The following is a 17,262-nucleotide window of genomic DNA, read 5'->3' on the forward strand; positions in this document are numbered from 1 at the left end:
CTAGACACATGATTATATAGAACAACAATTTCCTTGAGCTAATTTGAACAATAATGTACATTCACCTCGTGTTACGACCGCTTTATATTTTAAGAGACAATTAAATTATAAATCCCATAACTACTTAGCTATTAACAGAGTTTTCCTCAGAGAGTAATAAGCAGACCATTACTAGTACAGATAATGTATAATACATCAATGACAGGTCACGCTGCACGCATGAGTTGTCCTTCGGGGTCGCCGATGCGGATCGCGTGGACATGCTCTGATGCGAATACCATAGGCAATATTACGATTATAGAGTAAGAAATATTTGTAGAGGTTTGTTGATTCCTTTTTTGATTTACTGTTATGAACTCCCATACCTTCTTGGTAACGTTAAGAAACAGAGAGTGTGTTTTTTAACCAGACATATACTTAAAAAAAAACTTTTCGAACGGTCAATTTCTTTATAGACATTACTTTTTATAAGTACTCAGTATATATATTGATCAAATTGTGGTTGTCTGTAATTCTTTATTTTCTTGCGTGTGAGGGAACACGAGTCATGGATATAAAATATATATCTTTTATCAAAGAATGCATCGATAAAATTTAAATGTCTTAAGTTGGTAAATACTTACTTACATTTAATATTGGCAAAGAAAACAGACGGGTCGTGGTTTTCTATACCTCCTACTTCACTATTCCAATTCCACTTTTCCTTGCCTCTCTTTTGTGCGAAATCCCGTCTATTCATCGAAGACGGTCGAAAAGGTCACGCGGGATGCTTTTCATTCAGTAATTTGAATAAGATGATATTCATTGTATTTTTAAAAATCGAAACTCATCATTTAAAGATAATAAATTCTGAGTAATAAATAAATATTATAATAAATAGGTACATAACCTATTGTTTCTTTTTTTCTTGCCTAGTATATCAATAGGCAACTAATATTAAGACTAAAATGGTTTTATTCAAATATGTAAACTTATTTCTCTAGCACACTTATTTTTTCGCGCCATTATCTTTAAATATAGAATGCTCAAGTCAACGATCGAAAATGTCCAAGTTTGAATTTTAACAAAGTTATTTGAATAATTCTATGAAATTGACTAGAAATTATTCTCGTCTCGTAGAGTACGAACGTTTATAATAAAGATAAAAATAGCCTGTTGCTACTTGCGGGACCGCCTGATCGAGCCCATTCTGCTGCGTCGTGAAAACACACACAACATCACGCGTTTATCACCGAAGGGATATGCAGAGGCGCAACCAAGGCACCCACTTTTCGGCAAGTGTGTTACGTCCCATGATGTGATGGGGGGCGAGCCCTTCGCCATATCGGGCACAAATTCCAGACTCCGGGCTGATACTGAGCAGAAAATCCCAAATATCATTTTGTCCGACCCGGGATTCGAATTCTCTGGGGTTCGATGAAACATAAACTGATTCTGTAATGGCTATGGGATGTTTACACGTTCTATAGTAATTACCTATTAAGTTTTTTAAATTATTACTTGTTTACTGATGGTCCTTTTGATACAATTATTCTAGATAATACAGTCGACGGTTCAATGATTACCACGATTGGCTATAAAAAGCAACACAATCCAGGATTATTTAAATTATTGTGCCGCACGCCTTTACGCTTATTAGTCACATTTACCTACCTATATTATGTTATGAATAGCCGAAAATACTTGTAATTAGAAAAAAAATTCTATATCACAAGTCATACATAGCTAGACATGTTGATTATTGATATCTACGCGAGACGTTCGAATTCAAAGAGATTTTTAGATTAGTAGCAGAGATTTGAAACAGCTTAAAGGCTTTTGAATTGACGAAATGAATGATAGCAAGATTTATGGCTCATCTATACATATTATAAATCGAAGTCCCCTTTTCTGTCTGACTGTATGTTATCGATTTTCTCAAAATCTATTGAACGGATTTTTATGAAATTTGGTATGGAGATAGTTAAGGACCCAGGAAAGGTTATAGCCTATTTTTTTTATCCCGGGAAAACATATAGCGGGACTTTTATCCCAGATAACTACATCACGCGGGCGAGGCCGCGAAAGCTAGTATTGCATATTATAACTGTGACAACCCAAAAATTCGACAGCAATGAATACGTAACAGCTTGAGTTGTGACAGATGTGAAATGCGATATTGATCTCAGGTGTGTTACAAAAATATGTAATGAATAAGCGTTAAATACCAATAAAATTATTAATTGAAGTGACTTTTTTTTTTTGTGAGGTTTTAAATCTTTTAGTAAACATATGCAATATTTAAAAAAAAAATCATTTTTTAAACAAATTATTCTTTAATCTTTGTATATTACCGCTGTAACACGTGTGCCGAAAATGTATGAATGAATGCTGAAAGCCGCTTGGTTGAGGGAGGGTCTTAAGTTACTGTCCGATTTTTTTAAAAAACATACTGTATTTCTGTTTTCTTATATTATGATCAACGATTATTACAAAAGGACTAAATATTAATAGTCAGTTCCTACAGATATACAATTTATAATTTAAAGTAATAGGAAGTAAGTGTCGCTTAGATTTTCTTAGCTCATACACAAATAACTCATTAACCTCAATGCTAATTACTGATGGAGTTAAATTGTTTATTTATAACCTCGTGACAGCAATCTAGATCACGTATCTATTCTCTAAAGACTAGCTGAGAGCCCTTCAACGATCTGTGTGAACCGGAACGACATCGAGGCGATCAAGGTCGTACAGCCACGCACAGGGCGCTCAAAGTTATTAACCTAGAGTTGTATAGCATCTAGAAACATCTTGGTCGTGGAAAATTTTATCAATAATAATTTACATTATTTTATTATGTCAATTTTTATTTTAGGTTTTACGAATTGTTGTTGCATTTTGTCTTTATAATTACCTACATAATTGCGTACAGTATTTAACGGCAAGATCAATATCATCGACTCTTTGTTTGAGCTTCTTGAGTCGACGATGACGATTTTATTCGTCTCCGGTGGCAAACATTAATTTCATATTACAGAGTTCACGCAAAATTTTATCTTCGGCTTAACAGTTCTCTATTCATTCCTTTCAATCATAGTGTATCCTAGGTATAGATATAAAATACGTTTACATTCTAAATCTATGGTCCTAGGTCTGTTTTGATTTTCGAACGCAGTACCTAATCCCGCTAAACGTGAATACTTCATGGTGCTTATAAAAATGAACGCTAGAGTTGCAGTTTGTCAGTTTGAATCGTGTTTGTCGTTTACACAACAATGGTAATGTTCACTGTAGCGGCCATCTGTTGGATCGGAAGCTGAGTCATGACTTCCGACGATCTCATTATAAAGTCACCTCACGCGCTTGGCAGGTGGTCGACACTTACTGATAAAATTAAGGAAGACCGAGGTTATTTGAAAAAAGGTTGTTTGAAAAAACTTTAATAATACTATGAATTGTATTATAAACAAGAAAGCTTTTTAAAGAAATATATAAACTTAAATACTTAATTACGATATATAATTCACAGCATTATTTGGAAATTTTGTTATTATTAATATCATACAAGAAAAAAGAAATTTGGATTTGAAAAACAAAATTTTTCCTTGACTTAGCACTTATTAAAATGATAGTAGCGTTTAATCTTGTTTAACCGTACTAAAATATAGTATAGGTAATGATATTTACTGGATATATGTCATATAAGTACCTGGTAGAGAATTTTGATATATGTATTACAGATAGACTGTCATATGCCTAGATATCTTAAAGTAAGAAAGTCAAACGTCTTCCTAACTCTACATTTTGTTGAGAACAAGATAAGAAAAATCCACACCATATTTTATCCGAGACTGAACCGCTCAATTTGTATTACATTTTATGTTTCATTCGCGCGTCATCCATGTAATGTATTCTCTGCAGAGAAGATAAAATGTAATTTTATAGGCGACGCCAGTGGAGCGAATTATTGTAAAGAGATACCGCTGAGACCGAGTGACAGATTGAACGTTTGAATCTAATTGAATGGTGTAATCCACTTTGAGGCTACCTTGAAGATTCTTATTCAATTGAAAATGCTTTTATCGTTGCTTTTTTGTTTTCACGATATTATTTAGTTATAGAATGGAAAAGAAGAAATGGGTATGTAGAGCTGATAGCGATTGGATAAGTAAATTTCTTATAGGATAAATATTTACTCTAATAATTTATTTATCTAGTTAAGGTTTCACCTATGGTGCCGTGGACAAGATGCTTGAGAGCAAATGTTGAGCAGTAAATATATGACTTGAGTTCTATGTGCTGTAAACTATCTGGGTGGCTCGTAATTTACTTATCTATTGTATTCATTTCGTCCTATATTTGTTTGTTTTTGATAGCTGTGAGCTACCCAAATATAATAAAATAAAATAAATAAATAAGATGAAAATATTTCTTTAATACCCTGATGATTGACACAGTATAATTGTTTTATGCTGCGGAGTAAAAAGCATTATTATAATTATTTAAAATAATTACTCCGTTTCGGCTTACGTTAATCCGACAATAAATCTTTATCTTTAGTTACAGTCATAAAAAATAATAAAGAAAACAATATTAAAATGAATCAATACTAGGAATACAATGCAAGTGACAGATAAGACAGGATATTGTGTTTGCGAACAAAACGAATGCAAACAAAGCGATGTGATTCACACTAACCTAATAATTAGAACAAAGTAATTGTATGGATGCTGTTTGTATTATAACCATTATTAATAGTGGTATTAGAGTCATACATTATGTAATTTATCCTCGAAGGAGTAAGCAGAGGCGCTACTAGTGCATTCACTTGTTCTGAAGGACATAGAATTGAATATAGTGAAAATCATGCCAAAATGGCTGATATGCAGTTTATCTATAGGCATCGAAAGCCCACCCCATGAATATGAAGATATATTAGGGGAGTCCCTAATGAGACCGGCAACGTATACAACATTCTCTTAAAATTGTGGGTGTTGATTGACGATGGAGAGAGTGTTTGTCATTATTTTTCGGTTGAAGCACCGTCCTTGCTGGGTTACGGAAAAAAAGCAAGCGTCGAAATAATTTTCATAAAGTATAGAAAGAAGTAGACAGTACATAACGTGAACTTTGTGTAAATACTATGTTAAGATGTAGAGAATATTAGTATAAAAGCATATTGACATAGAGATTTAATGCTCACTCGTTAAAAGCGGTGTGAGGCAACTGAAAACTGCTTCAAAGAAATTGAATACATGACGTAAGTTTTACTCTTTAGGTCTATATTATAATAGAAGATTGTTTTTCACTAATGATGTTTTGGTAAATCCTACAAGGAACGGAGATGGAACAAAATAGAAGATATCCCCTGCTATATGAACTTTATTTATCAAGGTCTTAGAGACAATTTGTCACTCAGCAGTTTGCTCCGAATAAGCATGTTCCAAATACATAATAATCATTGGTTTACTGAAATTTCTTCCAAGTGTTCAAAACGTTCACATATTCTCTGGAACCTGGTTTTAGCCGGTTGTTATTTTTTACATTGACCTCCCTACGTGTTTTATTACAGTACTTCTAATATTTAAAACTATAATATTCATATTCGATATGGTAACTTAGGGACCACGATCGTAATTTTTGCCATTGGCGGCTGTTTGTTACGAAAATAAAACAAATATTCGTTAGTTATACATAGGACGTTGTGACGTATCGTTTTAAAACGAAACGAAAACGTGTAAATCGTGACCACGAACGTGACAAATATATGAATCATATTATTTATAAGTAATACACGCTAATTTTAAACTGATTAATTCGTTTTCTACTAATATATTGTAAACTCATTTGGTAAGTAATATGGAAACGCTGAATTAATCTCCAAAACAAATACAATTTTTACAACGATTAATAACAGTTAAAATATTTATAATACATTGTGCGAGAAATAAATGATCTAAGTATTGTGCATGGTAGTAATACAAAAGTAAACGAATATGTTTGTTATGCGTAAATGTTTGTTTAGGGCTGGTCCGTGGTTTAGGGTTGTCTTTCAGTGTGTGCACGAACGAGGGTGCATTTACTCTTATAGTTTTTAAATTCTCATGTTATATATTATATATGGGTAGAAATAGCGGTCTTTATACAAAAAACGACTAGCAAGGCTTTTTTTATTTTTATGGTGTTATTATTTTATTTTGCGCGCCATAACTCAGGGTGGTCGACCTTGACAGTGGGTAATGGGTATTGGGTATATTATTATTGGTTAAGAAACGTTAACTTATGTCAAAAAATCTTAACCTATTTTTTATCTATTTATAATATCTTAGAGTCCTATAAATTAAATTTAGTAATAGCATTAATAAGTAGTTCTTTGCCTAACCACTCGTGGCTACGTAGAATATCAATTTTCAAAAATTGTGTTTCAGTATGGTCTTTTTCTGTATCTGTTGAATACTATTTAGTAAATTAAATGCCTAAATATGCATTTTTACTGCATAATCAGCGGTCTTTGAAAACTATGTATTATTTACAAGGAATTTAATTTGTACGTAGAAGATTGATGAATTATTAATTACAGTTGATCCATTTTTAGCGCCACTATTCATTCTAATAAATGATCCAAAAGTTCATGTAGGTTTAATCGTAATTAATTTAACTGTAAAGTTAACAAAAGCAAATGCCGTTGGGATTTCTGCTACAATTCATCATACGACTGGTCTAAAATCCCAAATAAACTAACAGCATCCGGTTTTGAACCCGAGCTGCGCGACACGATCGCATCCGCAGCAGATTTCTGCACTCGCCTGTGTATAATGTGTATCGTGTATAATATTTGCGCGGCGAGCTGCACGCACGCGCCTCGCACAACTGTCAACGCCACTCGGTAGTATTTTTAGTGAACTATCAAATACCTCGTATGGGGAACGGCTTGGTCATGATGGTCTCGGTGGTGGGCGGCAGCAGGCGCTGCGTCTCCTCCGACATGGCACTAGTGCACTTGTTCAACTCATGTTTTTTACTGTCACAGTGACTGTTGACGCCGCCGCGCAGCCGCAGCGACGGCGATATGTTCGCGACGTCCATCTGCGCGCGCTATCCAAACATGACTGAAGCTCGTACGCGTTTCACTGCGAGAGTGCGAGCGCAAGACTGGCCGCTACCGGCTGCTGTCCGCACAGCGCAATGAAGCGACCGCGACCGATATCACTACGGGAATTCGCTTGTCACTATTGTGTTTCGAGCAGGGGCGCAGACGGACGCACGTACCGGAGTACCTCCAGCGACAAACTGAGAGCATTTGGGCATCATGCCACCGACCAACGTAAACAACCAACATAATGTACAATAGTTCACGTAATGTTTATTGTTTGTTAATACGTAGGCGTGCGGCAGTGACCTTTGCCGGCTGCACGGCGCTGGACAGCGCGAGGATGCCAGTGTCATCCGACAGAGGTGGAACGTAGTAAACTTATCCATCTGCCAAGTTTTTGACATCAAAGCAGTTATCTGAGCATATTATTAGATATTATATTTGTAGAGTAATTTGGAGAGTGCGGGTGAGTTGGCCGCTATTACATTTGGCAGAGTGATAAATCACTGAAGTGAGAGTGATGCTGATGACGTGCAGTCACTCCCTGGGGAGTGAGATTGAAATATTGTTTCAAACGCCTTCGTTCCTGTTCATTGTTTTACTGAGGACAAACATATAACAATAGATACATACCTACCTAAAAGCAAAGTAGACTAATGGTCTTATTCATAATAAAACCCTTATCGAAGGTATAAATCGCAAATAGTTAAAACGTCCTATAAGCTTACCAAGCCTTCGATAAAATTTCTTATTCATAATGGTTTCATAAACCTCCGATAACAAAAAGGCCTTTAAATGTGCACAATGTTGCCATTTCGTAGTAAAAAATCATTTAAATAAGTTCTACCAATTACTACCAAGTTTTGTCTCTGGAAACTGACAATAAAAAAAAATTGTCTGTCATTGTCACAATGGCGTTTGTCAAAAAAGTAAATAAAATAAATACAGGAGAAAGATTTATTTGTTGTTCTCGAAATTCTTTGTAAAACTTGGAAGAACGCAGGCAGCAAATTGCGATAAAATGGTAGAGAAGTGAAAAGTAGTTGGGGAAAGACAAAGATGGTGCAGCTCTTTTCTGTATTTGAACGTTTGCGCTATGCATGCCTGCATTACTAACTATTGCTTTTTTTACAAGATTACGTTGAAGAAATTGATTATGGAGCGGGTATGAACCCGCTCCCTAACCAAAACCCTCCCTAAAAGAATATGAATTCTTGAACGTGAATGTCGACACGAACTACAATTTCATATAGGTGTCGTAGATTCATTTGAGGGAGCTGTGCTAACTGAAATGTAATATTGCTACTCTTGCATTGCGCATGTCAATGCAACTATTACGCAACAATACGCACTATGATAGCCACTCTTAAAATATTCATATAAATAAAATATTTGGATAATATACAATAGTGATTATGTACCGTGGTGGCATTCAGTACAAATAATAAAGTTAAAACAGCACAATGAAATATAAAAGGAATAAATCAATTTTATTTTTAGATCATGCTCATTGTGCCTCCTCAGACCCCACTTCCAATAGAAAATATAAAGGAGATATCTATATATGCATTTTATGCTATAATCATGTAGGATATTATTGTTTTAGGTAGGTCATAAGTAAAACATATTTTTGAGGTCTTTATTAGTTGAAATAAGAAAGAAAATAAATAAAAACCGTTATTTATCATGTAGGCATATATATAAAAGGCTCTTATGACAAGTCAACATATAATCAAATATGATTTACAATTTGTAAAGTACACAGATTAAGGCATGCATATGATGCATTAGTATACTATAATCCACCTCCACCTGGAAATATAAGAGAGGTATTAACAAATCATCATTAAGTAATTTAAATTTTATACTATAATCCTGTGGGATACTACTGTTGTATATTTGAATAAACATTTTTTTTATTTCAAATTATGTTGAATGCTTATACATTGCATAATTTCAGGTTTGTCCCACATCTGCAGAATAAATTGCAACAGTAGAAGTGCAAGACAGGAAAGAGTTACATGCTATTCAGATGGACAATGAGCTTCAGTGAAATAAAAAATAAAATTGAGATATATTAATAAAAGAAAAATATAAATTTTATAAAAACAAATGACAATGACTAACTTTAATTATGTTGTATAATTAGTTACCTTTCAGTGTGAACAACTTTAGTCTAGATTTTGGGTCAATGATGATAATAATTGATTCTGACACCTCTTCAATATTGGACACACTTCTGTGGCATATATCTTTCTTTGAGCAATTGCAATGTTGTGCAACACTGCAAGAGCCACAATAGTAGTCTTCACATTTCCAAATTTAAGATATGCCATGAAACAGACATTGAAAATGCTGTTTCCACACACCAAAGTTCTTGTTGCAATATCCGGGAGTTATGAGTGCTGCTTTGCCATCAAATATCTCTGATCTGAAGATTAGCATCACAATTCACCTACAACAAACCTTTAAATCTTACCTGAACAACAACATTGAGGAAATAATATCCTTTTCTATATAATATTAGGCTGCATCACAACCATATTTTTTAATGTTATATGGGTGTAATAAATACAACCAATTATAGATGGGAAGTCTTTACATGGTGAAATTCCAGCCTTAACAAGGGTTCCTCTGAAAAGAAGTGGGGTATAATTATAATCTGCAGCATGTAATACGAGCGCACGCTCCACTTTGCTACATATACCACTGGTAGTGGCTTAAGATAATCCATAGAGATGTCCAACATCTTACATCTATTAAGAAAACGAATCTAAAAGTAGCTCTTCATTAGGTACACGTATTTACCGAAGTCTGTATAAATATGGAATAGAATTAACTTACCTCATGACGATCCCAACATGTCAATGCAGTTAATTAATACTTGCAATTCTGATGATCTGCCACAACTTATACGGTGAAGCTGCAACTCTTCGCGGACTATCAGTCACTTATAAATGCAGCCGTATGTTGGGAAAAATAATACCGTTTACGGAATTCATCATTATCCAGAGAAAATGGATCTAATTTCGGACGACACATTTTTCTACCTAAAGCAGCCTAGCTTGCATTTTTAATACGTAACTAAATAAAATTATTTCTTGAAACGAAAATGATCGAAATGTTGTTTACTTCTAAGTACAAACTGACTTTGGCAACAAGCGTCAAACACGAAACAGCTGACCGACGTCAGCCATTTTTTGCTATCGAACGCTTAACATAGGTGTAAAGACGGGGTTAGGCTCGATAAATCAAAGCATCTTTATCGGAGACTTTTAGCGCAATTTAACCATTATGAATACCAATTTTTTACATGCCTCCGATAACGCCCAGATAAACTTCCGATAATTCTGATAGTTTTATTATGAATAAGACCAATAATCTTTACTTTGATTATAATACATGTACTTGAGTACTCTTCTAGAATATTCTCAATGGTCCGTTTACCACCATTACCTATGTAATGGCTCGTTTACTGTCTAATGTAGAGATGCCACAGCAAATCATGCTCCAGAAGAACCAGTTGAAAACAACTTCGAGAGTCAGGACTCTACCGCCTGTTTGCGTCATTTAAGATGCGTCTATGCAATGTTTTATTTTTAAGTATGATAAGAACTTTTGATAAACACATGAATCATCACAGCTGGATTTGATTTCGTTATTCTTTTTTTTAGTTACACTTTACATATATTTTATATAAGTACTATCACACTAATACCGAAGAGATAAGTATAATGGATCGATGATTCATCGAGCCTACTTCCATAGTTTTTTCAATAAATACAGTTAGTTCTTTACTTCCACAGTTTTTTAATAAATACCTTAGTGAGTTTGTCGTGTACCTACCTTATATGGCGAATAATTCTTCCCTCCCCCCTGAGGCAATTCTTGTGCGCTTGGTTTCCACACCGAATGCACGCCTATGCATGGGAGGACATTTGCCGCGACGTGGTTCATGTAACTTCATACTGAGGCTTTTGAGGGCTCTCGAACATTTCCTGGACTTCTCTCCTCCGCCCTTCCTAAGGGGGTTCCTTTCCTTTCCCCAGCTATCCTCTCCCAACTTTCCTCCAGGCCACTTACAGCAAAGTAGAGATAGAAAGTACAGATGTAATTACCCTAAATGAAATAAATGATATAATTTATTTAAACATATACGTTGTATATTGTTTAGGTTCCATAAATATTAACTCTACTACCAGTTTAGAAAGCAGTTTTCACCAGAGAAGAACGGGCAAGAAACTCTAGTGTTGCTCTATTCAAAATCAGTTTAAGGTATAAACTACAATACTTAATACAGTTATTATATTTAGAGTAGTTTATTCATATGTTCGCAAAATAGGTAGTCATTAATTTTAAATTTCTATACGAGTTCACAACCCTCTCAGGAATCATGAGATAGGTGTAAATGAAATGCTAGGCTGCAGGAATGTTTGTTTTGGTTTATGCTAACTATTTACCCACACAATGGACACATTAACTCCTGTGCGTTTCTGCAAACTAGACAATGTTTAGAATACTGCGCGAACTGCCATTACATTGTAACTTTAATCTCTACGATGATATTAATACGCGGAAGCGATGTGTAAGAGTTAGCGAAATATAAGTAAATAACGCTCGTCTATACCTTGATAATTTTTTCTTTGTACTATAACTAATATTTTGACTGCTTCCATGTTGTCATTGTAATTTGTATGGCGTGCGCGGTATCACATAGTTCTGACGATTTGTAAATCTTTAGGGAAACCTCTCTTAGCAGTGGAAGCCTGGTATAAGTATTATATGGGACACTCTGTGGCTGATGATGATGTTTTGCAGTTCGGTTTATGGTATACCCGAAGGTACATAGATAGGTCAGTGTAATTCTAATTTTTATGGGTACTGAATTAATGTAAATACATAATTAGTATCTACATAATGAAAATTATTTTTATTTTATTATTCCTATGATTGCATCTCCAAAAATAAGAGAATTAACATCATATTAATCCGTTACATAAATCGACTGAATATAAAAGAGAGACAAATTGACCATATAGTTGACATTTTTAATTCATTTATGTTGTAAGTATGTACTTAATCCTAGGAATAAATTTTATCTAATGATTGGAAAATCAAACCTTAATTACGCATATAATTGATACTACGTCATTCTGTTACAGACTATCCTGAGTGAATAATATTAGAGTCCAATAAAACCCTGAGGATCATAAATCATAAAATTATGTATTTGCTAAAATAGCGGTTGCTATCATGTATTGACTAAACACTGTAAACAGGCTAAGGTAGCTGTTTCGTTCGGGTTAGGCTAATAGAATGTGACATCGACCAGTCCGCGGTACGTGACCTCTCCCGCGTTATCTTGCAGCCGGTTACGTTTTTTGTCTGTGGTTTTTAATGGCAAAATATTTAAAAAAAGAATCGGCTTGATTGTTTTTTAATAACTATACATAACGGTAATAATGTTTTACGTATGCATTGGATTTGGATTTGTTAAAATTAATTTATTTTTTAAAACGTTTTGTGCGATATTTTTATTTATCATGTTATAGTTTTACGGAAGCTCCTTCTTTTAGATCAATAACTTGTCGTTTTTATATTGTAGATGTCCTTAAATGTTTGATGCTAATTCGTTTTGTTTTTATAATTGAATTTTCATTTTTCTGCAAATCAGCCAGCAAACCATTTTAAAATATTTATAAACCATAAAACCCAAATCGTCTCAAATTACGCCGTTCATTCCTCAAAATATTGGATTGATTTTTACCGCCAGCAATTATATTCAGGTACTAAAATAAAGAAATGGAAATGTTCGAAACATTTTTAAATTCGATACCAAAGAACCGTTCAGACATGGTGAATGAGTTGGAAATTCCGGAGGTAACATTATCTCCGTACTTATGGACGGATCGTGACGAAATCCTCAGCACTAGGAGTGACAGTGTCCTCACCGGGAGTGAGGAGTACGAGGTTAAGACCTACAGTACAGACTCGAGTCTGCCCTTGTCCAGGGCTATGACAGACTCCGAGATCGATTACGGGAGGTATAGGCGGGTGAGTTCCGAGTTGTGAGTTGTATAATCAACGGTGTCGAGGGGCTAAAACAGTCAAAGCAGGTGGTAATGCCCCAGTGTGGGCATTGGTGGCTTTCAGGGGGACCTACTACATGTCCAAACTATCTTCATATTAAATTGCAACTAAATCCATTCGGTAGTTTAGCCGTGAATGCGTAAAAAATGCATACATTTTCGAATTTATATTAGTAAGGATTTAAGTTTTAACTTAGAAATACATACGACTCTATGACATATGACACACTAGGTATATTTAAATAAAGTAATTTCGGGGGATGTTAGAAAACAATTGATTCTCAAAGTGGTCAGTAAACGAAATAAGTTCCATTTATAATAATTGAAGACCCTACATGAAAACCCAAGTCTTATATCTTTGGACCACGATATACTTTCGATCTAACTACAACTAGCTCTTTTGAAGAAGTTTTGTTAATTCCATTTTTAGGAGTTATTTTTGTGTGTCAAATGATTTTCGTCATTTCAGACCTTTTTTCGTGGGGAAAATGGCGTAATCGCACTAATGGGTTGAGGGGAACGGGCTATTATAATACTTCATAGATAAGCCGCCGGAAGTTTATTTTATATTTAGAATATAATAAAAGACAAATAGAATAACGGAAGTCTTTTCAAATGTATACGTGTGTTGGTTCACGATCTCTTTAATTCAAAGAAGTCTATATCGTCATTTATTTGAGTGGGTTTAAAGCGGTTCGTTAGAAAGCACATCGCACATGGACCCGCTCACGTTCACTTTTTTGTTGCTTGATTGTGGACTGATAACGTGTGGTAGCCCACGTAACGCCGCTGGAAGTGTGCAATTCTGAATCAAGGACGAACCTTTGAATTGCAGTTACCTAGCTAAAGAATAAATTATCTATTTACTTTTCGTGAAATTATATTTAAGAATACAGACAGGCCGTCATAGTTTTAGCGACTATTAAGGGGCAAATCACACGTCTATTTTAGGTCATAGTACTCGAGATGAGTCATACTCACCGTAATGTTCAGTATAGAGATTTTGAAGTACCTACTAGAATCAAATAGACCACATGATTGAGTTCGAATGGAAACAAAATTTGTTTTGGTTATGCTTAAGTGCTATATTCGATCTACCCCTTACCATAATGTAGTTAATCGCAATGAGTACTAATTTAAATTCTGTCCTGTTGATATGTACTTACATATGATGGTAATCTTTTACCTCCACAGCTGAAGAGTAGAAGTTTGAGTGACCCTTGGGATCAAATGAGGGCTGCACTGGACGCCTTTCCGTCAGAGTACCTCGCTTCTCTTAATAGGTATTTATTATATAATATAGCGACAAACAACTTGAGCACACACAACTGCGAGATAGAGTATTACTTTTGTACGTAAATGTAGCTAAACTAAAGTCCCCTACAACGCGGTGGCGTGCTCAAGATGTTTGGCGGCTATTATAATATCTATTATGAATTTTATTTGATATTACTGTAAGCCACTACTCCGAGTAAAGATCCAGTTTCGATACATAAATCGAGTAATCCGTTGAACATTTAGTTTGACACGCTTTGGTCATTATTTATTACCAAATATTTCACTCGATTCATCATTACATCAGCCGCAGGATATCCACTGTTGAACATGGCCCTCCCCCAAAGATTTCCAGATAGACCTATTGTAAGCGGACCGCACCCAGCGACCTCCTGCGAATTTTATGAGGTCATCAGTCCACCTCGTGGGTGGACGTCCGACTCTGCGCTTGCCAGTGTATTAAATTATGATTGCTTCACTGGATTAAACGATAATTATGACCTTATTGTAATAATTTCCATCGCCAATATTTTTTTGTTAGTTTCGAAACATCAACATCCGACGTGATGGAAGAAGCGTGCACGCAGGAGCGTCTGCGGCTTTACAACGACGAGCTGAAGCTAAAGATGGAGCGGTTCTTTGAAGAGGAGTGCCGCGTGTTCACGCCTGATGACCCTGGGCTGCTTGCGTTGGAAGATGCGCTGCAGACCATGGACTTAAAGGCGGGTTTTAGAGAGTTTATTCCCAAAGGACAATATTTTTCCAGAACGTTTTAAACATCTTTCATAATTATTTTGATAATTAACAACAGTATTCTATTTGTTACAGACATTGGACTCCGATTTAGATAGTGTAACGACGACCTAAATCATCCCGATGTTTGGTTCTGGAGAGGAAAAACGCTTTTGATTTTAGATCTTATGACGCGCACTTTGCCTCAGTTCTACAAGACACAATACACATGGTATTTGGTATGTTTGTAATATAGTGTACCTAGAACTCTTATTAAATGCATTTTCCATATAGTTCAATGTTATATAATGCAAAAGTCAATTCTTGTAAGTTTCTAAAATTGCTTTTTATAATTGAATTTACTGTGAACAATTACATCTTCTCGTGTTAAGATTCCACTGTAGATGTTCTAAACATCCCGTTGTTGGTTTTGCTTTCTCTTTATCGCTTATAAACAGATATAGTAGGATTTAAATAAAATATATATTATGTGTAAAATGTGTTTTAATGGGAATGATTTCCAACATCACAACAATGACTTATTGTACCCACAACAGGCTTACAATTTTAAAACTTAAACAAATCATAAAAAGCCGGCGAAACAATTGTCCGAAAACTGATTCAAAACTTTTACTCGGACCTATTTCACCAGCAATGTTTTTGTTTTACAAAAAAATATATAAATTTAAACAATTCACAAAATTATATTGCACCTTCATATTTGGAATGAGATTCTTAAATTAAAAATGTCAACCGCAGATAATGTAAAAACCGTTATTTGGAATCAATCACTTAATGTTATCAGTCTGTCGCGATGCAAACAGTTGAATCACAAGATATCACCGAACTCCATAATCAATAAGATAGAAAAATATTAGCAATACTCGGAAATTCCTTTAACATTCTCAATAAAAATAGTTTAGTGACGTCTTGTGACTCGCATATTTTTTATCATGAGCATACAAACAATAACTCATACATAGAAGTGTTCAAATAATTTACGTTGGAATTCGTGAAGTAATGTTTGACGCAAACTTCTTATTTTTAATTTGTTCCATCGCGTTCCGAGTATCATTGTTGATATTTTCAACATATAAAACATTGACACTTGAAGAAACTTATATATTTTACTCACCATAAAGTTGTACATTTTTAGAAGTTTGCGCCGAACAATGAATGCGCGTGTAAAGTGATTTTTTCTAGAGGCTTTACTATCTATTGTAGACGGCGGACAGGACAAAAGCTTTACTCTATACACCATCAACAGATATATTGTACTTGTCGACCGCGCCAGAAAGACGAAACAATTATGTCCATTTAAAGCATAAATATGAGATACATTAACAATTTCGTCTTCCCGGCATGTCGAGTCTTACTCTTAATTTACTTATAATATAAAAATATCGCCAATAAATGTGAAATAATAACCTTTTGGTAACACAATACACTTAACATTAGATATACTATAATAGCAAAATAAAAAATAGTTCGCTGCCCTACATTGGACGTGCTTCATTCATAAAAAGGCGATCTTATTCTAAAACATTACTTTAATATAAAGTAAGACTGATATATCACGGAGGCAAAGAAACATGGAACATAATTCGAGAAGATTCCGTAAACCATTTATAAGTTGATTTTTTATATAAAATTATAATCCACTAGCCATTAATCAATGTAATTATAAATGCACTGCATTCTTGGTTTTTATATCAGCGTAGTAATTCTCTTTTATTTTAAATGTAATTACGTAAAATACATAAAAAGACAGAATAACGTGAGTGTTTTCATAATAGTTTTATTATTAACAACATTATAAAACTTATTCGCATATCGTACGAACATCTCATTAAACGTAATAAACGTAGATATTATTAATTAAATAAACAAAGCGTTCATAGTTATGGAAGTGTTTTATAATCATTTCAACGCATTATAACTCAAAGAGAATGGTAATAAAAATATTTTTGTTTTATACTGTTGGTATCATTTATCTCATACAAACTAAATAACTCATGAAAAGATTTTTGAACGATTATTGTAATTGAACAATATGGTTACGTAAGTAATAAAAATAAACGCAAGTGATGT

General features: G+C 34.4%; 2 protein-coding genes across 2 annotated transcripts in view; one reads left to right on the top strand and one right to left on the bottom strand.

The window, feature by feature from the left end:
* The window catches only part of LOC115446543 (6-phosphofructo-2-kinase/fructose-2,6-bisphosphatase), a 40,713-nt gene extending 33,454 nt beyond the window's left edge, over positions 1-7,259 (bottom strand). Inside the window, exon 1 of the mRNA XM_030173223.2 lies at positions 6,897-7,259. Coding sequence (XP_030029083.1) covers positions 6,897-7,068 — 172 coding nt within the window. The 5' untranslated portion in view covers positions 7,069-7,259. The remainder of the gene's footprint in view (positions 1-6,896) is intronic.
* A 5,578-nt stretch (positions 7,260-12,837) lies between these two features.
* Positions 12,838-15,306, top strand: LOC115446550. Its single transcript, XM_030173244.1, has 4 exons — positions 12,838-13,129; positions 14,359-14,447; positions 14,981-15,161; positions 15,268-15,306. Exons 1-4 carry the CDS (start codon positions 12,878-12,880, stop codon positions 15,304-15,306), a joined length of 561 nt encoding a protein of 186 aa, XP_030029104.1. The 5' UTR covers positions 12,838-12,877.
* Positions 15,307-17,262: the final 1,956 nt, after the last annotated feature.

Source organism: Manduca sexta, chromosome 14 (assembly GCF_014839805.1).
Source record: "Manduca sexta isolate Smith_Timp_Sample1 chromosome 14, JHU_Msex_v1.0, whole genome shotgun sequence".
NCBI classification, from domain to species: Eukaryota; Metazoa; Arthropoda; class Insecta; order Lepidoptera; family Sphingidae; genus Manduca; species Manduca sexta.

Coding starts and splice junctions, on each gene's coding strand:
- LOC115446550 (XM_030173244.1), top strand. CDS start 12,878: ATGGAAATGTTCGAAACATTTTTAAATTCGATACCAAAGAACCGTTCA. Junction 13,130..14,358: donor ATTACGGGAGGTATAGGCGG/GTGAGTTCCGAG, acceptor TTACCTCCACAG/CTGAAGAGTAGAAGTTTGAG. Junction 15,162..15,267: donor TGCAGACCATGGACTTAAAG/GCGGGTTTTAGA, acceptor TATTTGTTACAG/ACATTGGACTCCGATTTAGA.